This window comes from Brassica napus, chromosome C7 (genome assembly GCF_020379485.1).
Source record: "Brassica napus cultivar Da-Ae chromosome C7, Da-Ae, whole genome shotgun sequence".
In the NCBI taxonomy this organism is placed as follows: domain Eukaryota; kingdom Viridiplantae; phylum Streptophyta; class Magnoliopsida; order Brassicales; family Brassicaceae; genus Brassica; species Brassica napus.
In genome coordinates this window covers 21,222,597-21,248,006 of record NC_063450.1, presented here as the reverse complement: position 1 = coordinate 21,248,006, position 25,410 = coordinate 21,222,597, and the positions used below count along the sequence as shown (strand labels likewise).

The window sequence follows — 25,410 nt, the reverse complement described above, 5'->3', positions numbered from 1 at the left end:
GAATAATTCAGATAATTTTAATTATTTTGGATCAAAATTATATTAGTCATTTAACTTTTTGGTTATTTAACTTATAAATAATTTTAAGTTATTTTTATTTTTAAAATAAATATAATTAGTATATATATATAGATATATTATATTATAGAAATTTGGGTACTTATTTGGCTCTCGGTTTGGTTCGAATTCAGTTTTTTTTTTGGTTCAATAGATGTATATGGTCCACTAATATAACTATTGGGATTCAAACTCGAACCGAACTTATTTTCCGATTTAGTTTAATTTGGTTCTTTGGTTCCAGATAAATGTGTGAAAGACTAGTTGCATCAATTATAAAAAAGCTCGGAAAATAATTATTTTAAATATTTAAGAAGTAGCCATAGACTAGCATCATAACTACAAAAGATATTAACTAGATTTTGGGACCGAAAAATAAATGATTCATCGCAACACTATTAAAGAGTAAACACAAAAAATGAGTAATGAAGAATCATATATTATTGACAAAAAAAGAAGAATCTATATTAACAAGTCACATGTTGTAAATTAAATATAAGTCATATAATCAATCTCTCATAAGGTTGTAAGATGCATATTTATTGGTTCAGACAAATAGTTGATGGGGCAAAGAATATACTCTTTAACCACAAATATAGCTATCTAAAGAATATCTATATTTGATGGAGCAAAGAATATATTTTCTTTAGCCTCAAATATAACTACGTAAACAATATGTATATTTGATGGGGAAAATAATAAATCTCTATAATATTATTTGAGAAGTCAGTTTTCTACGTGTCATGCTCACGTTAATCTTTACAACGGTTATTTACAGAGATACCCTTAATGAATTAAAATATTGAATTAATATATTATTATTAATTTTTTTGTTTAGTTTTCTTTTTATTTTTTTCCAAAACATATATAAAAAGAAAAAAATTATAAAGTTTAAAAACGAATTTAAAAATGAAAATATATGTATATAAAATATGATTTCATTAAAAAGGAAAGTTCCCAAAATAGTAATATTCCGTTTAAAACATATTTTTACCGAACAAAAATATACTTATAACCGAGAAATAAAACTAATTTGATTTGAATTAATTAGAATAAAAAATAATTTTACTTGAGTTTGAATTTGACAGAATTTATTTAACTCGACTAATCCAATTTATATCCTAAATCAAAGATCTAACCACAATTAAAATATATAATTTATAATAATAATATATTTATTTTTATACATATTTATTGTAGGATGACTCAAAATATATTAATAAATAAAAATAAAATATTAACTAATTGTTACAATATAATTATATATATATGTATGAGTCTTCAGAATATTATCATTATATTCATTTATGTAATTTTCAATAAAAACTTCATTTATTTTTTACTTAATTTTAAGAAAAATATATATTACGTTATACATCATCTTACTAAAATTATTTACATATCTGGAAAAACAACCAATCTAAATGCAAATTAGAATTTAATCAAAATTTACTATATTTAAAATAAAATATTATAGTCCAGTTCGGAGAAATAGATGCAATCCAACATACCTAGGTGATAAACAAATCGATTGTTTACCCAGAAACAACCAAACCGACTAAATAAAACATATCCAAAATCATATGTCTAGTTAAAATAATATAATATTATCAAAGCAAATTATACAAATAAATTATAAATTTAGTTAAAGCCAAAAGTAAATATCAATTAATTATAATATATTATCTTTATAAATATTTATATCCGTGCATGATCACGGGAGAATCACCTTGTATATATATACATTAGATGGAGCAAAGAATATATTCTCTTTAGCCATAAATAATTGATGGGGCAAGGAATATTTGTATTTGAAGCCTAAGATGATTATAAATTGTAAACAAGCTCGACATCGTTTCATAACACAAGAAACAAACTTTCTAAAAAATGGGAGATTTCTTTCAATCAAGAGAATGGATGTATAAAAGATTAAAACGTTCTGATCATAGTTTGTGCGAGAAATTTATTGAGGGTGTAAACACTTTTATTTCTTTTGCTTGTAATCAAGCATTTTTTTCTTGAGTGTGGGAAGTTGTTTTGTCCTTGTAAAAAATGCAAGAATCAAAAATATCGCGATGTTGATACAGTGACGAAACATCTTATGTTGAAAGGATTTACAGAAAATTATTACTTGTGGACGCATCACGGAGAAAATTGGCAATACAATGATGGTGAAGCATCAGGAAGTCATCATGTGATGGAGCATGAACCATGGGGTGATTATTCTAACAATGTTCCAATGGAGGATCAGTACCATGATTCCAATACAGATTTTAATATGTTACCCGGTGATGCTAGTTTTCAAGAAAACGTCCAAGAGCCAGCTTACGAAGAAAAACATGATGCTGTTTTTCAATCGTTAGAAGCGGCAAATCAACCTTTATACGAGGGGTGTACTGATGGAATTTCTCAACTGTATTTGGCCTCAAAAGTGATGAATTGGAAAACCAATTTTAATCTTTCAGAGGAATGTCTGGATGAAATTACTGAAACCTTTAAAGCTGTTCTTCCGTCGCCTAATATTGCGCCTAAATCGTACTACGAGACAAAGAAGTTAACGCGGTCTCTAGGGTTGCCATGTCATAAGATTGATGTGTGCGAGGATAATTGTATGCTATTTTGGAAAGGGGAAGATAGTAAGTTACTACATTGTCGCTTTTGTAAAAAAGACCGTTATGAACCAAATGTCGGCCGATCAGGGAAGAAAATACCAAAGCAAAGGATGTTTTATCTGCCTACTACGGATCGGTTGAAGCGATTGTACCAATCAGAAACGACAGCTTCACAAATGAGGTGGCATGCTGAACATGTGTCCCCCGAAGGACAAATGCATCATCCCTCAGATGGAAGAGCATGGAAGCATTTTAAAGAGGTATATCCTAATTTTGCTTCTGAGAGTCGCAATGTTTATCTGGGTTTATCAACCGATGGATTTAATCCAATTGGTATGAATGGACAATCATATTCTGTATGGTCCGTCATCGTGACACCATACAATTTACCCCCCGGAGTGTGCATGAAAAGGGAATATTTCTTCCTCTCTATATTAGTGCCAGGGCCAAAGCATCCAAAGAAAAGCTTGGATATATATCTGCAACCGTTGATTGAAGAATTACAAAATTTATGGAGTGAAGGGGTGGAGGCTTACGATGTCTCACGAAAAGAAAAATTCACGATGCGAGCGGCCTTGATGTGGACAATTAGCGATTTTCCAGCATACGGGATGTTATCTGGATGGATGACCCATGGAAGGTTGGCTTGTCCGTATTGTATGGATGAGACCAAGTCATTTTGGTTACCAAACGGTAAAAAACACAGTTGGTTTGATTGTCATAGAAAGTTTTTGCCTGAAGGACATCCTTATAGGCGGAATGTTAAAGATTTCTTAAAAGGTAAAACTGTCCATGATGATCCTCCACCATGGTTAAACGGAGAGGAAATATTACATGAAAGAATAAATAATATACGTGGACTGCGTAAAACAGTTGATTGTGGAGGCAAAGGACATGACAATCCTACTCGATCTATTGAAGGGTATGGTGTTGATCATAATTGGGTGAACAAGAGTATCTTTTGGGAGTTACCTTATTGGGAGAACCTACTTCTTCGACACAATCTTGATTTTATGCATATAGAAAAAAATTTCTTTGATAATCTGGTTAACACAGTGCTAAATGTACCTGGGAAGACAAAGGATAGCATAAACTCAAGGATGGATCTCCCTTTGTTTTACAGAAGACCCGAGTTAGAGATTTCCCAAGATGGAAGAGTGCCTATTCCAATCTTTAGATTGTCGAAGGAAGGCAAAGAAAAATTTCTAACATGGTTGAAGACCGATATTAAATTTCCAGATGGGTATGTTTCGAAATTTTCACATTGTGTTAATTTGAACAGTGGAAAGATATCAGGATTAAAAAGCCATGACTGTCATGTCATCATGCAACGACTTCTCCCAATTACATTTGCGGAACTTCTTCCAAAACCTGTTCATACGGCAATTTCAGGTATTCAATATTTGAAATAATTATTATTTTTTTTGCCAAAAAGATATAATACTCTTGCTGAATATTTTTAATTAATATTCTTATTTGTTCAATTTGTGTAGATATCGCACTCTTCTTTCGAGATATATCTGCCAAAATCTTGAAGATTGAAGATGTTGCTAGACTGAAAGAAAATATTGCAATTATGCTTTGCAATCTTGAAAAAATATTTCCACCGGCATTCTTTGATGTGATGGAACATCTACCTGTCCATCTCCCAGATGAAGCTTTACTAGGTGGTCCGGTCCAATATAGGTAGATGTATCCGTTTGAACGATACATGTATCATCTGAAACAAAAGGTTAAAAACAAAGCCAGGATCGGAGGATCAATAGTGGCTCAGTGTGTGAATGAAGAAATTTCTTACGTGACAAATAATTATATTGCACCTTCAACAGTTCAAGTCCCTGAAAAGATGTCAACGAAATCAGATTCACTTACAAATATCTTGATGTTCCAATAATGTTCCAGCAAGAAGGAAGAATCAGTGGAAAATCAAGTAGTGCATGGTTAAATGATGAAGATTATAATATTCTTCAGACATTTTTATTGCTCAACTGTGAAGTATTTGAACCATATGAGAGGTATGTTATGTTATTTATAATTAATAATGACGTAGATGGTTATGAATGTATAATGGATATCTAGAAAACCAATAATATATACGCAGGATGTTTGAAGAATATATGATGGATAACCACCCAAACATAACTTCTAACGATATGACAAGAGCAAAAGATGAAAAATTTGCAATGTGGTGTAAAGATTACGTAAGTGCGAAAGTTATATACATGTTATAACATATTATATACATGTTTTTATCTCAGCTATTAAATAAGAAATATATGCAGATTAACAATGCTAGCAAATCATTTGAATTTCCATTGTGGATGTTGGAATTTGTACAAGGTCCAAAGCACCAAATCACGTCATGGCCTATGTATTATTCGAGAGGATATCATTACCACACACAAAGCCATGGACAAAATAAGAAGACAATGAATTTTGGTGTTTGTGTTCCTGGAACTACTGAGACCGAGTATTTTGGACTTATCGAAGAAATATTCATGATAGAGTATCATGGTGCCGTTGGGTTAAAAGCCATGATTTTTAAATGTCATTGGTTCAACATCGATCAAGGAATACGAAGACATCCATCTGGCATTGTTGATGTTTGCCCACAAATGCATTATGACAAGTACGATCCTTTTATATTACCAGAACAATATGATCAAGTATGTTATGTTCCTTATCCTCGTCTACGATCAAGAAGAGAAGAATGGTGGACAACAATAAAAGTTATGCCGAGAGGATTTTTTGAAACTAAAGAAGTTTCTCAAAATGCAATACAAAACAATATTGTTGATCATGTGATACCATCCACTAATATTGTGCGAGTCGAAGCACATGCAGTCCAAGATGATTCAAATTACGAACCGATGCCAATGATTAATCCAGAAGATGGATATTTATCTGAAAATGATTTTATCGATCAGTATGACGAATATTCTGATTCAGATTCGCATTCGGACTAATAATATTGTATGAATAAATGGTTAAAAAAATAATGTATGTGTTATAAAACAAATAAGAAGATAAATAATAATTTGTAATGTATTTAATATTGTATGAATAAATGGTTAAGAAAATAATGTATGTGTTCTAAAACAAATAAAAAAACAAATAATAATTTGTCATGTATTTAACTTAATTCCTTTGTTTTAATATTGTTTTTAATTTATCTTTGAATGCTAAACTTTATCAAAATTCCTATTTAATTATTAATAGTATTATTGTAAAATACTAACCACAAAATTCTTAAGTGGCGGGAGTAATTTCCCGGGTATATAACTCCCGTAGAAACAAATAGCGACAAGTAGATTGGTAACAATCTAAAAATTAGAAAGTAATCACGAAATTTTTCACTTCCCGGGTTGTTTTCCCGGCTAAACCAATATCAGCCACTTGATTTATTAATTGAAAAAAAGGAAGCTAATCTACTTGTTTGCTCCGCCTACAAATATTACGTATCTATCTTGTCCTCTTCTCACAGTCAATCTCTATCCTTTCTCACAGTCAATTTAAAAAAAAAAAAAGCTAACCCTCAGTATCCTTTCTCTCTTCCTTACGTTCCTCTGTTTAAGGTCAGAAATCTCTTATTTGTTTCCCTTTTAGATTCGTATATTGAAATCTGAGGGGTCAATCTTCTGGGTTTTTAATTTTCATGTTCTGTTTCGTTTTAGGGTTGGGGTCAATGTACAACCCATATTTGTAATGTTCAAGTATTTGTAATGTTTTTTTTGTTCTTTTGCAGATGAATATCCTACGTGGTTCTTCTTCAGGGCCAGCTAAGAGGAGCCGTCAAACTTGTCTTCCTCCTGGATTGAACAGGCCTGCTACGTCCGCTTCTCTTCCTCCTGGAGCGACCAGGCCGGCTTCGTCTGCGTCTCGACATCCACTTCCAAGCTTAGCTGCTGTGATGAGTGCACCAGAGAGACGTAACATGCCTCTTCTCCATCCACAAAGGCCCAATGGAACTTTATGGTGAGTTCAGTGTTTCAGTTATTTGTTTGTCGTTTTAGTGTTTGAGTTATTTTTTAAAGTTCTGTCTTTTGAGTTATTAGTTCAGACAGGAACTAAAGGATAAAGATGATTTGTTGACTTGATAACGTCTGTTTAAAACTACTGTATTTTTAATTATGTGTTTGAGTGTTTAATTTATTTGTTAAGTTTTGTATTTGAGCTATGGTTCAGACAGTGGTCTTGTACTAGGTCTAAGGGCTATTGTAATGCTTTGAGTTTACATTGGTCTTTATCTCATCTAACAAAATGTTTTGGTGCTTTTTTTTCATAGGTTTGGGATATACGATTGCATCCGGAAAGATGTAGTGTCAACATATCAGTCAAAATTTTGGGGACCATGGTGGACCTACAGAATGGTGCCAGATGAGAAGAAGGTCGCTTGGTGGACTAGTTTTCTGGTAGCTTCTCTAGATTTACTTTGTTTATTGGTTGATATAGTTGTATAAGCTCTCACCTTATTCTAATTCTAATACTATTGGGATCCTAAGCTCAAGTTCGTTTTCAGTGGGAACAAATTCAATCAGAGACCTTGTAAGCAAGAGGAGGAGATCAGAAGAAGAAGCCAGATTTTATTGGCCTAGCAGATTGGAACTTGACTTATTGGGATCCTAAGCATGGTTCACACCGTCAAGTTCGTATTTATGTGGGAATCAGCAAATTCTGACATAAGCTCAATCAGAGACCTTGTAAGCAAGAGGAGGAGATCAGAAGAAAAAAAGAAGCCAGATTTTATTGGCCTAGCAGATTGGAACTTGATGCTAGAGACTTGGCAGGAGGAGCCACACCAAAAGAGGAGCAAAATGAATTCTGAGAATGCTTCCTCAAACCCAGATGGTTTAGGCACTCACCGTCATACTTCAGGATCAAAAAACCACAAGCGTTATGCTTATGACTTGGTTAGTCAATTTTTATATATTCCATCAGCTTTATCTTCTGTAACTTAAACATAAATTTTTTAACACCATTTGCAGACTGTTAAGGCTGGTGGAGTAGCACCTCCAGTCACTGAAGTAGTGCGTATGACCCATACTCGCAAGGATGGCACTTTCATTGACAAAAGAGCAGAAGGTTTTGTGAAGGCTGCCGAGGCTCTTGCATTGGAGCGATCACAAGGTTCCTGTCTGACTGATGAAACCCCATCAGCACCCTCTACCCAGCAGCTCAACGCTGCTTACATTGAAGTAAGAATCTCCTAATCTAACTTACATAATCTATTTTAATAGCAGAATGAATTTAGTTTTGCATAATGAATTGATCGACACTGTTTTGTTTGTCTATATCCATGAGTCTTTTCAATTTTTTTTTCTTGTAGGTGGCAACCAATGGCAAAGGGCGAGTTTATGGGCTTGGTTCAATTCAGGATATTGATGATGAACCAAGTGAGACTGCACCAGCATCTTTATTTACACATTTGGCAGTTGATGGACGCTTGACCACCATGGAGGGTGTTGTAACTTGCTTGAAGGATGATGTTTCTGGCTTGAAGGAGGATGTAATTGGTATTAAGCGAGGCATTGAGGTTCTGATGAAGATGAATGGAGTGGACCCTGTTACCTTTGAACCTATTCAGCATGAGAGCGATGCATCTGTTCGAACTCCCCAATCAAGCCAAGAACTTGACCAAAATTCTCCCGTACATTAACTCTGATCTTGGTGTCTTTTGTGTTTATACTAAGTTAAGCTCTAACATCACTAGATGTCTTTTGTAAAAACATCACTAGATGTCTTTTGTAACTTCTGAAGAACATCATTAGATGTCTTTTGTAAAAAAAATTTATAATTTTAATGGTATTTGAATGTTTAAATTAATTATTTGTTGTTTAATGCTTTAAATTTGATTTCAAATTATTAATCAGTACAGTTTAAAAAAATAAATCAAAATAAATAATAAAGCCACAGAAAAGCACATATAAATTTGTGGCAATTTTTAAAATAAAACCACAGATTTTCACATAATAAGTTGTAGTTATACAAGCCAGAAATACAAATAATTGTGGTTATTTTGTGTCTAAATTTCCACAAAACGTTTTGTTGTTATCAGTAGAAATAAAGCCACGATTTTAAGTGGCACGAGTTGTGGCTAATAAAACCACAAAAAAAATTGTGGCTATTTGCGTATTACATCCACGATTAGTTTTGTGGCTGTTTGTAGAATATTCTCTACGGTTTAAAATGTGGCTTTTGTAGCAAAAATTGCAACGAAAAACCGTTTGTGGCTAAGTCGTAGAAGCACAGCAACAAATAACAACGCTTATTCGATTGCCACAAGCCCGTAGTCAACGAAATTTTTTTGTAGCGATTTGTGGCTAAGCGTTAAATAGCCACAAATATTAAGCGATAGCCACAACATTTTTCATGGCTAATTACAGAATTTCTTGTAGTGTTCAGAACATACAACCAGCTCTCATCAAAGCTGGTTTAGCCACTCAGGTGAAAGTCACAATGCCTCTTAACGCATATGTGTACCAAAGAGCGTCTAATCTGCCTTCAGATTCCACAGCAATTTCTGAAGGTTAATTAGTATGGCCAGTATTTTAAACTGATGGGACCGTATTATATAAACTACGGAGAACTGAATATTGTAAAGAATAAATTTGATAAGATTATACCAAAGATTAAGAAAAAGATGATTCAACTGCAGAGGCGAGATATTATCTCTTTCCTTAACTCAAAATACGTCTCATAGTGCGACGGTTCGATAACGTAATAAGTCCCAAGATACAACTGCAAATAATCTTTTGATTTGCGTCACTCTATCAGAAGCCTGACAAACTATTTTGTGTGTAATCTCAGACTCTAATCATAAATAAAATTAGAAAGATTTAGTTAATTGACATAATGTCCAACTAACAAAATCAAATCAGTTTCTAATCCAAACCCAAATATTCAAAGTGATCTATTTGCTTAGGTTTTATACTTAGCCAAATATAAAGTTTTATAAGCTTTAACCAATAAATACACTAACTCATAGTGTTCATGGTGACGATTACATCGAGCCCAAATTCTAGTCATTCCGACAGACGTCTCCGTCGAAAAAAACCCATCGGAATATGGTCCACACCACTTTGTCAAAAAACGAGATCCAACATAAACTTGTATACTATACACATTCAGGTAAATTCATATTTTAATTACATGCAGAATTTGGGTTTAGAGGGATGAACCGGTTCATGTTACTAACGGAACAGTTGCTTTTGTGTCTATCATATGTAGATCAAGAAGTCTAATCAAAGTGGTGCTAAGTTCTATATTCAAAAGCAAGTGAGATTATTTCCTCTATGTTCATAAATGTTTAACCGGTATGTAATCATTTATGCTATGACCTTCAAATGTTATGTATTTGCGCTATGTTAATGGATGTGTAACCGGTGTGTAATCAACACTTACCGGTTTGTAATAATTTACTGTATTACCTTTGGTTTGTTTCGTATGATGTCTGGTTCGGTAGTGTCTCATTTGACCAACTTAACCCAAATAATTTAATAGTGTTGTAACAGGTTTGTTAATTGATGAGTGTTGAGTGTCGTATGATGATGGTCATAGTGTCGTATGATAATGTTATAGGTTTATATTAGATTGAGCTGAGATTAATTGTTTTAGTTATAAATTAGTTATATTTCGATAGGATTATAGTTGGAGGGGCATGTCAAATGATCAAAATACTATTAACGAGGGTGTTAGATTTTAGTTCAATATCAGTAGCATTTTCTGTAATATATCATATAATATCAAGGTATATTTTTCTTTTAATAGAGAAGATATATTGCGATGGTTAACCATCCTAAAGAAATCTACATTTTTTTTCTGAAAAAGGGCATAAGAAATCTACATTTTGACAATAAATAATAATTAACTATATATATCTACTAGATTTGTATGTGTTGATACGCGCTTTCTATTCTGGCAAGGGGTGGGCAAAGAAACGAATCAAACCGCGTTCAACCGAACCAAAGTCTATTATTAAATAGTTTGGTTTAAGATTTCCCCAACCCGAACCAACCGAAACGAAACCGATCCGGACTGAATCGAGTTCAACTTAACCGAATCGAGAAACCAATGTGTTTTTATTATTATTTGAATTAAACATACTAGCAATATTCAATATACTAAAATTCTAAGACTAAAGCCACTATTAACTTTATTAACAATGTTGGTTTTTTTAAATTTTCTATTTACTTAGTTAATTTTGGTTTTATTGTGCTCTTATAAACTTTATTGTGGTTTTAAAAAAAATTGTTTCAGTTTTATATTGGATTTAATTTACATAGTTTATTTTTAAAAGGCATTATTAACGAGGATTATTTTAACTTTTTTACTTTAGTTAACTTTGGTTTGATTGTGTTCTTATAAACTTTTTGTGTTTTTTTAAGTTTTTTAAAGTTTTTATTTCAGTTTTATATTGGATTTAGTTTACATAGTTTATAGTTTATATGAGTGTTTTCATAGTCACCAACATGATGATTTCATGACCATGCATTTATGTTTTAAAACATGAATTCTCTTAAAATAACTAAACAAAGGGAACTTTGATTGAACCGAAACGAAGTACAAACCAAACCGAATACAAACCGAGCCGAAACCGATCCAAACCGAACTAATTATGGTTTACTTCAGTTGAAAAAATTCTAGAACCGAATTAACCAAACCGAACCGATAAAATACCCGAAATGCCCACCCCTGATTCTGGCATTGAAATACTATGGATAAAAGCAACAGTTATTTTTTTTTTAACATTGAGGATAATAGCAACAGTTTCAGAATAGATAGGAGTTTTATACGTTCTACTAACCTTCGATGATAAACTTGCATCATTTACCGAATAAAAATTTCATTAGAAGAAAACCCAATTAAATGGAAAAAGATCAAAACTCTTAGCCAAATCCCAGGAAATCAAAACGTAAACCAATTAAGAATGTAAGACCACTGACAACTTTTAAAATCTTGCTTTAGAGCATTTTTAAAAGACACTATCATTTTTAAATATAAATTTTTGCTCTCCAAAAATTGAATTTCAAAACTTCAACTTTAAAGTTTCATATTTTTATTTGTATTTTAGTTCTTGCAATTACACATCAGATTATGATTCTTAATTATTTTGTCGTTTATCATTGTATTCCTTAAAAGTTTTATATCTTATAATATTTCAAATTTCTTTTCTAAATTTTATTTTTACACATAAAATTAAAAAAAAAACTTTAAAATAAGATTTAAATATTCTAAAACTAGATTTAGACAACACAATATTACAAAAAAAAATACATATCAATTTTTTTTTAAATTACACGAATAAAAAATTATTACAAAAATTTAAATACTACAACAACACTTATAGTCAGGTAAATTTGATCTGAAACCTTCAAAATCCCAAAAATACTGCCCAAAATGTTTTTGTATAACCAAAATATTTATTGTTGTTGTTCGTGATGTATTTTGCGTCAGACCAAATGTAATCACAAATATTAATTTCAGCGATAGAAGCTAACTTTTTAGCAATATTTTATTTTTTTCTTTTGCTTCTTTAAAAGCTAATTGTTTACCTTCATTTTGCATTAGTAATTCAATCATCACATAACTCTTTCTTGTTACACTTTCTTATAAAAAATCAAGGATTGTTATGGCTGATAATATCAAAGTATCAACGGCCGAATTATGACCTTTGGTAGTCTTCTTTTGGAGTTTTGCTTTCTTGGATCCAATAGAACGTTGTAATGACTAATGAGTTTGATTCTCCATTATCAAAACTTTAATTGATTGAAAACAAAGGCATTCTCGGAGATTGTGATGTCGGAGAGACAGAAGTATTTCTTTCAGTGTTAAGAGTATATAGGATACCGATGTTGACATTGTTTTTAAAAGACATCGCTCATCCAGCTAATATGTGTTATCATTTAGCTGATGGTATTTATCCGAAATGGTCTGACTTTTGGTCAAACAATAAGCAATTTCCAAGGTCCAAATAAAAAAATTGTTTGCAACGAAACAAGAAGCATCGAAAAGAGGTTAAACGTGTATTTAGAGTTATGTAATCCAAATTTGCTATCATAACATGATCATCATGTTAAACGTGTATTTAGAGTTATGTAATCCAAATTTTTATATATATATGCTAGTTATTTATAATTTTTTTATAAATTTAAATTAATTATGACACATTTAAGAATCATAGTATAAAATACAAATACTTTTAAAATTAAGTCTGAAATTTTATTTTTGGAAACAAATGCCATCAAATGTAAAATATGAAATTTTGCAAACTTCAAATAGAATATTTTTTTTAGAAACGCTCATCGCTCATTCGTTTTCTTTGTCGTCTTTTTCACCACCAGTGTTTGAATCCGACGAAACTTTATTTTTGTTTATGTTTACCATGATCTTATTTGTAGACTAGTATATCACAATAAACTTGCAGGAATTTTTTGCAGGAATTTTTTAAAACATTTCATGATTTTGATAGGATTGTTGGCTCTCATATCATATTAAGAAAAAAAATATTGAAGAAATTATCTTCTTAAGGTTAAAGGTAATTAAGCACTTTTGAATTAAAATAAAAACAAAAAAAAGGTTAAAGGATAACGAAATAAATATATTATGGCAGACCAACGATCTTATTTTAAGGCGAGAATTGATTTACTCTGATCAATTAGAACTTAGAATAAATTTTCTATGCATGCCCATATCATCAAAAAGTTTATCACAACAGAATTCTTAGTAATTAAATTTACGAAAACAATAAAAAATAATAAGTCAAGCCATAAAGTTCAGACCCCATGCAACTCTTCAACCATTTTCACCATTTCACTCATAACGATTAACATTGAGTTAATTTCATTTTTGCATAAGACAATATGCGTATAAATCTAAACAGACAAGTTCTCTGTTTTGCTGCAAGGGAGAGAACATCTATTGATTTCATCCGTAGTTGTACGTAAAGTAAGTTTGCCTTTGGGCCTTGGGTCCTCCTGCTATGTTTATGGGCTAAGTTAACTGAATCTTACTCCAATTTCAGGAATCAAGATCTTAGAAAAGTATTAAAATTATTTATTTTATTTTACTACAAACGCCGTCCAGAAATGCCATCATCTTTTATTAATTGTAGACCTTTCCCCTCAACCAGAGACTGAATTTTGTTTACTACTTCCACGAAAAATGCACATGCACGTACCATTAGTAATTATTATCAATCCAATTGAGCAAATGATGCGACGATAGAACAAAACAAAACTGAAAACATCATTTTGTTTTAATTAACAGAAATCAAATATTGACAATACATATATATTTGACCAAAAAGAAAGACAACACATATATGCTCAAGAAAAACTAGTGTTTTGATTTTCTTTTCATATTTTAAATCAGCTAATACTCGTACGTATTTAACCAGTAGAACAACAAAATACTTGAAAAACTTTTGAGACAAAACGAATACTATGAGGCACCAAAAATACTTTATGTCTGAATTCAGATACCTTAGCCACTGACATCGATCAGCCATTCAGGCCCCATTTTGCTCACCAAAAGCCCCACTCATGTTTTCTTCTGGCCTCTATTTTTATCCTATTTTCATAAGAAAATTTTGGGTCTAAGAAACATTTTTGTTTTAAGCACTGTGATATTTCATGTTAGGTTAATGATATCCGAATTAAATATATAGATGTCATCTTCTCCTCCCGCTATTTGATAAACTTTCAGATTAGTGTTATACAGTAAAGGGTACAAAAGAAAACCTTTTACAAGTAAAGTCAGCAAATGCAACAGTGAGACACCGTTCCGGGTTCTTGGTCGTCGAGGAAAATTGTGTCACCAACTCTTATTATACTACACATAAATTGCGACCGAAGTCGGCTATCTTTTTTCACTATTTGAAAACATGTTCTCATTTCTAAGACAAATGGGTATAAAACTATTTATCACATTTCTTTAATAGGGCACTATATTTGAATATTTGATAGCTGTATGATATTAGATTAGACCACATAAATTATAATATCTTGGAAGCAATTATTGTCGGCAGCCCATAACTTGTTTGCTTGATTCACCTTTTTATTATGTATATCTTGTAACAGAGTATGCGATAGGTTGTGTACAACGTGATCAAACACGTCGTCTTTCGTATTTTAGAAATTATAAGTCAAATAATATTCATCGGACAAAGATAAATTCGTTTACATGTCAATTAGTACAAGCTTCTTGAACTCAGTTTCATGATTTAAATTAATTGTATATTAACGAGATAATTGTCGCACAAGTCAATTCGACTATTTGCTGCTTTGTCAAAGCCTGAACCAATTATTATTCCTCTAATAAATAGATAAAGCCAAGTTTTACCCAAAAAAGTTATGGATGTGGGGGTTATGCTTGAGAAATGATACTCTTATTTTTTATGACAAAAAGATGATACTCTTATAATAGACAGTATAAAGATAATAATTAAAGATTGGCATCGCCTACATAGATTTCCTGTCGCTGGAATTTTGTGATGCATAAGTACTGAAAAAGTGATGACCGGTGGTTAGTAATTGAATAATTTATCTTGTAGACTCTTTTATATATTTTTGATAACTGTAGATGTCTGGCCGAAATTTAAATAATTATTCAGAAGATAGATATCTTTTTTTTGATGAAATGTTAAATTTATTGATCATCAATGAAAAGAATATTTATGTACAAAGAATTTAGAAAAAAATGAGACTAAGTATGTGCTTGAAACCATTTCTACATTAAACCTCTCAGCTTCGGCTTCTCCCAATATCTAGTAGCCAGGATCCTGTTGTGCACTGTCTTGTCAATAATCTTAGCTAACTGGTTATGCTGTTGAGGCTTCTTGAGGTGCTTTCTATCATTTCTTTCTCTCCAAATCATATAGATTGTAGCTTGAAATACCAACAGCAAAAGAATGTAGTGAAGATAGGAGAACATATGAGTTGTGAGATGTTCAAGAGTAACCTAATCTTCAATTTCTAAATAAAATTTGAGACATGGTTTCATGTCGTCTGATTAAACAAATGACAATTAGTTTCTAGTAAGAATCGAATCCATGAGATTCTTTCATATATTTGAAAAATTAATTAAAATCAATATGGGATAGTCGCTAGTTAAAACAAGTTTTATACCTTTTTTGTCAATATATAGTATGGAAATTTTAACGTCAATTATTAGATGACATAGATATCAAACATCAACATTAGTTTTTAAACATTTCTATGATCTCATGTAACAGTTTGTTTTATTCTTTTTCATCATTCAAATATCATTTTAAACTATCATATATAAATTGGATTTTGTGATAATATTGTAGTTCGGTGTAGACGTGTATACATCATCTCTTGTGTGTGCTACTAGTTTAACACACATTATGTGCCAATGTGTACATAAAGGAGCATGAAGTAGAGGATGCATGGGACCGGACGTGTTCATGAAAACGCGTGAGCGCGCCAATGTTTCTCTGTTGATCGGCAACACCAGAACATGTCCATGTCACCCGCTCTCTTTTTTTCTTCTTCTTTTTGTCATTCTTCACTTCCTTTTCTTCCTCTATTTTAAATTTGATGAAAACATGTTCATCTTCTTCTTATTTTTTTCTCTTAAAAGGACCTACCACTTAATGGTATTGGACGTCACAGATATGTTACCTACATCCACCGGAGAAAACATTAGTAATTTAACTAAGCAGTGGTAGCTTGATGATGAAAAAAAGCATTTGGAGAAATACATAAATTCGTCGGTCCTGAATTTGAATCTTTCTAAAATATTAAATTATTTGTTTGATCAGATGACATGGCATCATATTTTAAACATTATTTTAAAACTCAGAACAAAATTAAATTATTCGTTGATATATATTTCTGGTGCCAAGAACGCAATTGAAAATTTGATTGGAAACTTGAAGACGAATATTTTTTGGCGTTCGAGACCTGATACAGCGTAAAATTAAGATAAAATGAGTTATTTTTATTTTTATCATTATAATTATTTATGTAATTATTTTAGATATTTAGATAGACTTTGATTGGTTTTTAAGTTTAACTCTTAATATTTGATATTTATCCAGTAATAAGAATTTTGCCTATAAAGCTTTTATACTTTTCGTTATGCAAATGAGATTTATAGCGCCGAAAAGAGTATTTCAGGTTTTAAATAATTTTTGATTAAGAACTGAAGAAAATATTCTCAAACTCTATAAATTTCCACTAGATCATTGTCCCTTTTGAAAAATTAATTAATTATACACCAAGTCAATAAAAAGTATTTTAATTTATAAGTATTGAAAAACTTGGATTGGCTGAATACACCTATACTGTTTTAAATCATTTTGAAAATTAAAAAATCATCATATAAATATATAATAATCTATAGATTACTTGATTCATTTTTTGAACTAAAAAAAGAAAAAAGAATCAAGTAATTTTTTTTTGTTATTTGATTCCAGAGAATTTTCAACATTTTTTAAGGAAAACCAACAATTTAAATTTCTTGAATGCAATTTTTTTCTGATTTCAGTGAGAATTTCGATGTAACATGTTCTTAATTTCAACGCAAATGTTGTTAGTTGTTAGTGAAATTATAAACTTGCCTGCTTATTTTAATTAACATTAGTCAAAGGGCTTACAAGACAACATGCTTATATGAGGAGGAGGAATTATGTAGATATAAATAATACAATAAAGATATAGATCGAAATTAAACATATAAATATAAAGAATACAATAAACATTTTGGGTCAGTAAAAATATAGATAGAAGTATGTAATATTTGTTTGGTAAAATACTATTGTCATTACATAAGGTAAATAGTTATACCGTATACGTGGAGGTGTAGCGGTGGAGGCCCATTTTGGAGTCTTACGTACTGTCCATGCTCTTGACTTTTCTCTGCCTCCACGACTTTATGTTTAGCTAATTAATATCGTGAATAGGGATGGGCACGGGGATACCTTGGTGGTATTTGTGATTTTTTTTGGTGGATATCAAATTTTTTGATTTGTTTTACTTAAAAAAAATATGGATATCTAAAAAATCTGATATTCAAAAAATATGTAGATGTTTCCGGATATATCATTTCGTTTTAGTTAATACAAATAATCCAGAAAAAATAAGCTAAATTTGTTCTTTAAAATATTTTACATGAAATATATAAGAAAAATAAAAGAAGCTGTGAAATTATATGTTTGTAAATTTTAAAATTAATTATAAGAAATACAAACTTAAGAAAAAGTTAGAGATATTATAAAAAAATATTTTTTTTTATTTTAATACCCTTTTAAATAATAATGTGAATATAATTTATTAAATCATATGTTAAAATAAAAATTAGATAAACTTATACATTTAAAACTCTACATTTAATTAATATATATATATATATGTATATGTATTTATAGAGCTGTCAGAGCGGAGCAGATATCTGATTATTAAAATCTTAGTATTTGTGATTTGTTTCGTTTTTAACGGATATTTATTTTTATTATTTGATTTACTCTGAGACTTAACGGATATCCAAAAAATTTGGATTGAATCGAAGAAAATAAACTATCGAATCAAATTTAACGGATAAATATGTCTGGTCTTAATCGTGAACATGCTTCGGCTTGGCATAATTCTAAAGATAAAACATTGACAAAATAAGATAATTTGACAAAATTAAGGGTCTTGTGATACAATATGTTAAAAAAAAAATAACTTCAATTCATTAATTTTTGGGTAGAAGAGCTGCAAATAAAAGTAGAGTTTTTAGTCTTGGATAGCTCATCACAGAAATTGTTGAAACTTCAACAGTGTTCAACGGAAAAAGGTGAACGAAATTACTAAAGTAGAATACAAAATTTAACTAATGTTGACAATGTTTGGATATCTAATAAAATAAAATAAATTCTAATTATTTTCCATAATAATAAATTTGAAAAAAAAAATTTACGATTCTATATGGCTAAAAATAGATAAAAGCATAGTGTTTTGACCATTTTAATGAAAATAAATCTCAGAAAATAATTCCTTTTTCTTTTATTTTGGTACATTTTTTTAACTGCAACTTTTATTTTGGTATATTATTGTTTAAAAGTTACAACACAAATAATCAAAATCATATATCTCTCTGTATTTACTATTAGCATTAACAGTTTTCACCAAATTTATATAAAAAATTTTGAAACTTTTTTCCAAAAACTTAACAATTATTCAAAAATAGAAATTTATGAAAATTGCTATAACTTTTAAGTTACAAATAATATTTCCGGTTTTTCTTGAAGATATATGTGATTAAATATCTTATAAAAGCTAGCTTGTATTTTTTTTTTACAATTGTAACAAGATTTGTATATTATCGCTTTACCGTGAACACATGATGAATAGTGTGATATGTGTGTGTGAAAAAAAGTATATGATAAAAAAAAACAACATCTTTAAAAAAAAAAATCCAAAGTTGAGAAAATATCGACAAAGTATACATTTTTTTTTTTTACCAAAAAAGTATACATATTTTGTTAATGAACCAGAGCGTTAGTAAGACACTTTCTTAGTAGAAATTGATTTCACTTGTCATAACTCAAACTAGATAAAAAGAAGACTCCAAAATAAAAAGAATGAACCTAAAAATGTGAAACTTGTGAGCCTAACATTTGGCGGTCGCGTGATGACCGCCGTTGAAAATGGTGGCCGGCGGCTTCTATATTTTGAAACACATAAACTTCAGCAACACCAAACTCCTCCCACGTGTTACATCGTATCTAATATACCTATCCCAAGAGATATAATCAGCCTACCTAACTAATTAACTAAATTAATCTAGTAGTATTAAATTGATTAACTTGATTCACTACGTACATAGGACTCAACTTGATTCACTAAAGATTATTCTGATTACTGCATACTTGATTAAACAGTCTTTGTCATCTCGTTCATGACTAATCCCTTTCTTGTCAAGTCAAACTTATCTTCTTCGTTTCTTTCTTTTCTTTTAGTTTCATTTGATCTTTTACCTGGACCTCCTTGCAAACCAATATAACCTTTTTAAATTAATATTGTATAAATTAATATCCACTAAAAACATGTATAAAATAATATAATTTTATAGTTTCAAATTAAGTTTTTGGTTCAATTAATATATCGATAAATTAATCTCTATAAATTAATAAAAAATTATAGTTTAGTGTAATCCCAACATTATTAATTTATAGAAGTTTCACTGAACATTTCACATTTTGGAATAACAAGTTTTTGATAATGTGTATCTTTCTGCAATTAATACTTTCACTTTTCTTCTTCTGGGTGCTGTCTAAAATTTCCTAAATTCATTTTTCATATACAACTAAAATTGTCAAGAATCTTATTAAGTGTGTACATAACTTTGGAACATTTGATTTGTGCTCCTCAATTCATTTTTCCAAATTACTATATAAAAGAAATTTCATGGATTTCTTTTCAAAAAAAAAAAAAAAAAAAGAAATTTCATGGAAAAAAAAAGAAATTTCATGGAAAACATAATGTTTGAAAATTCTAACCTTATCGTACTAATTTGCTATGCATGCATGTGGTAGAGTCTCACTTTAGACTTCTATTTAAAAGAAAGAAAAACAAGCCCAAAAGACAAATAGTGATTCCACCAATTCATTAATGAGTCGCCTTTTATCAACATTCTAAAACAGGATCTCTCTCTCTCTCTCTCTCTCTCTCTCTCTCTCTCTCTCTCTCTCTCTCTCTCTCTCTCTCTCTCTCTCTCTCTCTCTCTCTCTCTCTCTCTCTCTCTCTCTCTCTCTCTCTCTCTCTCTCTCTCTCTATTATATCAACTATATATACATCATACTTCATGCTTTCATATCAACCTCAAGGCTAAGAATTTTATTGAATTCATCTCTCTCTCTCTCTCTCTCTACTATTTCTCAGAATCTGATATATCAAAAGCTTTTCATGGCCGTACGTTTAGTGACGATCTGGCTTTTCATAGTCTTAGCCGTCATCATCGTGGCCTCGCCGTCGCCTGTTTTTTCAAGAAAGCTGTTGGAGATGAAGAAACAAGAGAACTTGACGGTGAGAGAGGAAGAAAAGAGTCACATGCCTCACGTGACCAAAACCACTACCCTAACTGCTCTGCCAAAGGGCAAAATCCCAAACTCGACGCCGAGCAAAAAGGGTCATGCCGCCGTCATCTCCACCGTAAAACTCCGATCTCGACATCTCTCCACCGTTAGCCGGTTTCTTCAATCCGTTCCCAGTCCCGGTGTTGGCCATTGATAGTCTCCGTTAGATTCCTACTTCATTTTTCAAAAAGTTTAGTGCATTCTTTTCTTCTAACTATCATAATACGAAATTTCCATGAGACTTTACAAATTGTTTTGTTTTATTTTCGTTTAAAAGTACATTTATTCAGGTATCCAAATTTTCCTTCTGTAAATTAGTTGTTTTCAATATCACACGGGGTTTTAACATCCCATCTTGTAATTAATTAATGAATGTTATTTCACTTTTCTTCTAGCTGTCTTTTATTGGCCAAGATTAGCAATTCTTATTCAGTAGACGTACTTAGTAAGTTTAACATTTATATACAGCCACGGTCTTGAAAGTGGCAACTCGGTTAATAATACAAATGAGAGATCTCAACTTACAAAAAATATCAAAATATCTCAACTAACAAAAATATCAATATCGCATGGTTCTTGTCGCATTGTTTAATAATGTACTATTAGCGACATTTCACAAACTAGTCAGAAATATTTGTATCCAATATTATTTAAGTCCACGTTGAAGATTCGAATTTATAAAAATTATTGGATATCTAAACCTATTTTTAATTCTAGGTTCGTATTTAAGAGTATATACTTATTATATGAGATATCAAAAGGAAAAAGGTGTTGTTAGTTACTAGTAGAGGTGCATAGGGTTGAACTGGCTCCCCCTAGGCCACCGCTCCATTCAGAGATTGGTATATTTTTCTCTTGATGATGTTCAAATTCGAATTGATTAGAGATGTCATCGTCCTAGAAAATTTTCGACTGTAGAAATACGGTAAACTGAAATAATGTAATAGTGTTCTTCGATAAGTACACACATCTAGCGCACAGTTCTTTACATTTTATGATACCATTGTATTATGTTTCTTTCTTTGATATACCAATTTTCTCGCGTATCAATTTTTGGTTAGTTTCGATAGATCGCTATATTAGTACTCCGTGAGTAAGTCTAGAAACTGTAAGTGTTTTCACAATTGTTTGAAACCAAGTTGATTTTATGGACTGTATTGAATCCAACGTCACTATAAACGTTAGCACATTTTCCCCAAACTCAGTGAATCCTTCTCTTATTGAGGTCAGAAATCCACCAAAACATTGCAATCGCTTTAGTAATCTTTGAAAAGGCTAGTAAGAAGTTAGACATGATATGTAATTTGAGAAGGTCAATGCAACTAATTCGATTAATATGTTATAATCGTGGACCGAATGTTTTAGGGATCGGACGTTGTTAACTGGAGAACCTTTACCGATGGCCGTTAAACTTTTTATTTATTTCTGTGTTACTGAAAGAAGTAGTATGCTGCAGGGGCGTATCTAGGAGAGTTTTTAGTTGGAGCATTAATTTTAAGTTTCCGTTTATGCATCGTACATTTGGAACATGGCAGAGTGAGATTTCAAATTGAGAAGAGTATTAATTTCTGATATATTGTTAAAAAATAATTAAAGGAAGTGTAAAAACAAAATATCCATCAACCAAAAAATCAATCAACTCCACGCATGAGTTTGGTGTTTTAAGGTAATTAGTTCGGTTGACAAAAAAAGAAGAAGGTAATTAGTTCAATTCGATAAGAGAATCAACCAATGGGCCCAACTGATTTACAAAAACCCAATTGTTGAGTCTATTCCGTTGCATAATCTATTGTATTATTTTGGAATTAACAAAAAAATTCTAAGCAATATTGAATGACAGATTTTTAAAAAGAATTCACACACACAGACAAACATATATATATGATTGGTAAGTGTTGTACCTTTATATTTTTTGCTGTAGAATTTAATCTGTATATTTATTTGCTGTAACTTTACTTGCTGTAGATTTCTAAAGCACTAATTTTTTGCTCTGGAAATAAAGCTCTCTACAGCCATATTTTGATTTTGTAGAGATTTTTTTGCTGTGAGTTTTTTAAGGAAAGCAAATCTCGATTGGTTGACATATATAGTTGTAGACTAAATTTTGGCTGTCCAGAGCATCTACAGCACCAACCAATCATCCATATCAACCAGAAAATACTGTTTGATAGACGAAAATCAAAATTTATGGACAATCCTAAAAAAGATACAATATGTTTACATGTTTTGAACTGTAATTTTTTCTACGCAATTTTTACATAAAATTTAAACATTCGCAAAAGCGATTACAAATATGTTGAAATGGTAAAGGTAAGAAAACAACAAACGTGGAGTCTTCCTTAGCTTTCTCTTAAGCAAAATACCCCACAAAAAGTTTTTGTGTTCTCCTTTGTCGTCGACGCCTATCTTCCGATGCATAATCCCATGTTGGGTATCGAAAAACCGCCTACTTTCAGCCTTTCTTGTTAGCTGAGAAAACTCATCCATTAATTTCAATTCCAAATACCATTGCTCCTCCATGAGCTGTAGTTCATGGTGAAGAAAAGGCTCTTGACCTACCAAAATCTCTCTCGATTCCTATACCTCTATTATTGGATTTGAGGCTAATTTCAGTTCAATATATGCAATTGGGCTACACTCTTTGTCTCTTTGATCTCTGTGTGTTGATTTGGTTTCTTTCAGATTCAGCGATACATTTCTCGCTTTAGTGTGATTTTTTACTGTAGTATGCAACCTATTTCTTGAATATATTCCAAATTCCATATAAAATGCTTACTCCGAAAACACTAGCGTACGGTCTAAATATAGCATATACTCAATTTCATTAAATTTAATATTCAATGCTATATTATTATTAAAAAAACAACCAAAATTTTCTTAATCTTCAATCTTCACTAATAGATTTTGGAATGACTCTAGTGATGAGTTTCTACTATTGTGCTCCTGCAAGAATTTAAGTACAAGAACACCACATATAATTGTTTTGTGGTAAGTTCAGTTCAAAATCAAACTTATCAATAATGACTATCCTTAATCTTCCTCTTCTTATATATATCTCATCGTTTCTTCTTGAGATGTTTACCATCTAAGGCATATTTTGAGTCCTTTTAACATCTAGAAACATATTGGGCTTTTGGACATTTTATTTGGACAGCTGTCTTTTTTTCTTATCTTTATGCCCTCAAGCCTAGTTAGTTATATTTTGTATGGTTAGGTTAAAGTAACTCAGCTGAATTGTGGACATTAAAGAAGTTCGGTATATGGAAATGTGTGTTTTAATCTGAGCCACAAGTTTGAAATTGCCTAAAGAGATCTAACGGCTGGGAGAGGTGTACAATGTTTTTGCTTTAATAACGATGGCGACGTGCATTTATCATCAGCTCGTCATAGGTTTTTGTCTTCGGCTCTAGCGTTATCTAAGATTTGCAAGAGACATGGCATTGACGTGCCGCCAGGTCAAACAACTTCCCAAAACAAGAATCTCTAATCGTCTGAAACTCAGAAGTGCCGCGGAGAACATCACAGACGAATGCGAGCAGATCTGGTTTGGAGTAAATGTTGAGGCGACGAATGGGGAGTCTATCGGTAGCAAACAGCCTCTAAGGGAGACGGTTGTCGGGTTCATCGTCTCATAAGATAGATAACCAAAAAATTAGAAGAAGGAGGTCAGATATAGGATTTTGAAAATTGTTTCTGTTTTTAAGAATAGATCTATGAAATCAATAGTTTTTAAGAATAGATCTATGAAATCTGAAGAAGATTTAAGAGGACAACAAACCTTGCATGTCGGAGAGCCGATTCACATGGAGGTGATATGATGAAGTCAAACCCAGAAATCTAGAATCACGATGGACGGAGAGAAAGAAGAGAATAGAAAGGATGAGACTGAGATCTAGGGTTGAGCTATTGTGAAGGCGATTGAGTTCCGACGGGATTAGGGTAAAATTCACACACACGTGTGAGACAGTATGTGCGCGTGTTACAGACAACGAAACTGTGGTTTGGTTAGGCTTAGGGGTCTTTATGTCTTTACTCTTACACAATGTGTGTGCAATATCAAATGTGTACCCTGCAGTAATTGATAACTGATAAAGTGTCTTGATGGGTAAAATTCTCTTTCTTCTTCATGTATACAACAGCTCAATTTCTCTTCTTCTTATCTCTATTGATAGCTCTCAAAATTCACAAAGAAACTTACAAAGAAAAATATCATCAAAGTTATGAAACACGTCATAAGATGTGTGTCCAAGTTGTGAATGCAACAATCAGTGTCTTGAAATCTAAAAGAGGCAGCGAAATCCTTAAAAAATTGTGAATGCTGAAAAATGAGTTCTAATAACAAGTATATCAATGAGAAAGTCTCTGAATATTTTCATTTTCGAAGATGAGAATCGATGCTATAGGAAAATATTTTGTTGAGATTTCAATAAAGTCAAAATGAAATGAGAAGAAATGTAACAAAACATTGTTTCAATAGAGGAAGATCATGTTGATGAGAAAGTATTTCTTTATTTGACTGATTGTGAGCAAATAAACTTTATCTATTTTGTTTGTGTTTTATTTGTCTTGGGTGTTCAGATTTATAAAATTTTACAATTTAGTAGAAGCTTAACAATCTTCATGTTGAATATGTTGGTTGAACATTATTTACCATTTAAG

At 31.3% G+C, this 25,410-nt stretch overlaps 4 protein-coding genes across 4 annotated transcripts; all 4 read left to right on the top strand.

Annotated features, from left to right (window-relative positions):
- Window positions 1-1,748: 1,748 nt before the first annotated feature.
- Window positions 1,749-5,750, top strand: LOC111212304. Its single transcript, XM_022713794.2, has 4 exons — window positions 1,749-4,061; window positions 4,163-4,684; window positions 4,771-4,870; window positions 4,952-5,750. The coding sequence occupies exons 1-2, from the start codon at window positions 2,159-2,161 to the stop codon at window positions 4,357-4,359; spliced, it is 2,100 nt and encodes a 699-aa protein (XP_022569515.1). The 5' UTR covers window positions 1,749-2,158; the 3' UTR covers window positions 4,360-4,684; window positions 4,771-4,870; window positions 4,952-5,750.
- Window positions 5,751-6,250: 500 nt separating this feature from the next.
- On the top strand, window positions 6,251-7,129 carry LOC125590483. The gene is made up of 2 exons (XM_048764063.1): window positions 6,251-6,644; window positions 6,955-7,129. Exons 1-2 carry the CDS (start codon window positions 6,415-6,417, stop codon window positions 7,127-7,129), a joined length of 405 nt encoding a protein of 134 aa, XP_048620020.1. The 5' UTR covers window positions 6,251-6,414.
- A 168-nt stretch (window positions 7,130-7,297) lies between these two features.
- LOC111197738 lies at window positions 7,298-8,495 on the top strand. The gene is made up of 3 exons (XM_048764062.1): window positions 7,298-7,579; window positions 7,655-7,864; window positions 7,996-8,495. The coding sequence occupies exons 1-3, from the start codon at window positions 7,298-7,300 to the stop codon at window positions 8,323-8,325; spliced, it is 822 nt and encodes a 273-aa protein (XP_048620019.1). The 3' UTR covers window positions 8,326-8,495.
- Window positions 8,496-20,468: 11,973 nt separating this feature from the next.
- On the top strand, window positions 20,469-21,151 carry LOC106373739 (precursor of CEP14-like). The gene has a single exon (XM_022706633.2). It carries the CDS (start codon window positions 20,582-20,584, stop codon window positions 20,903-20,905), a length of 324 nt encoding a protein of 107 aa, XP_022562354.2. The 5' UTR covers window positions 20,469-20,581; the 3' UTR covers window positions 20,906-21,151.
- Window positions 21,152-25,410: the final 4,259 nt, after the last annotated feature.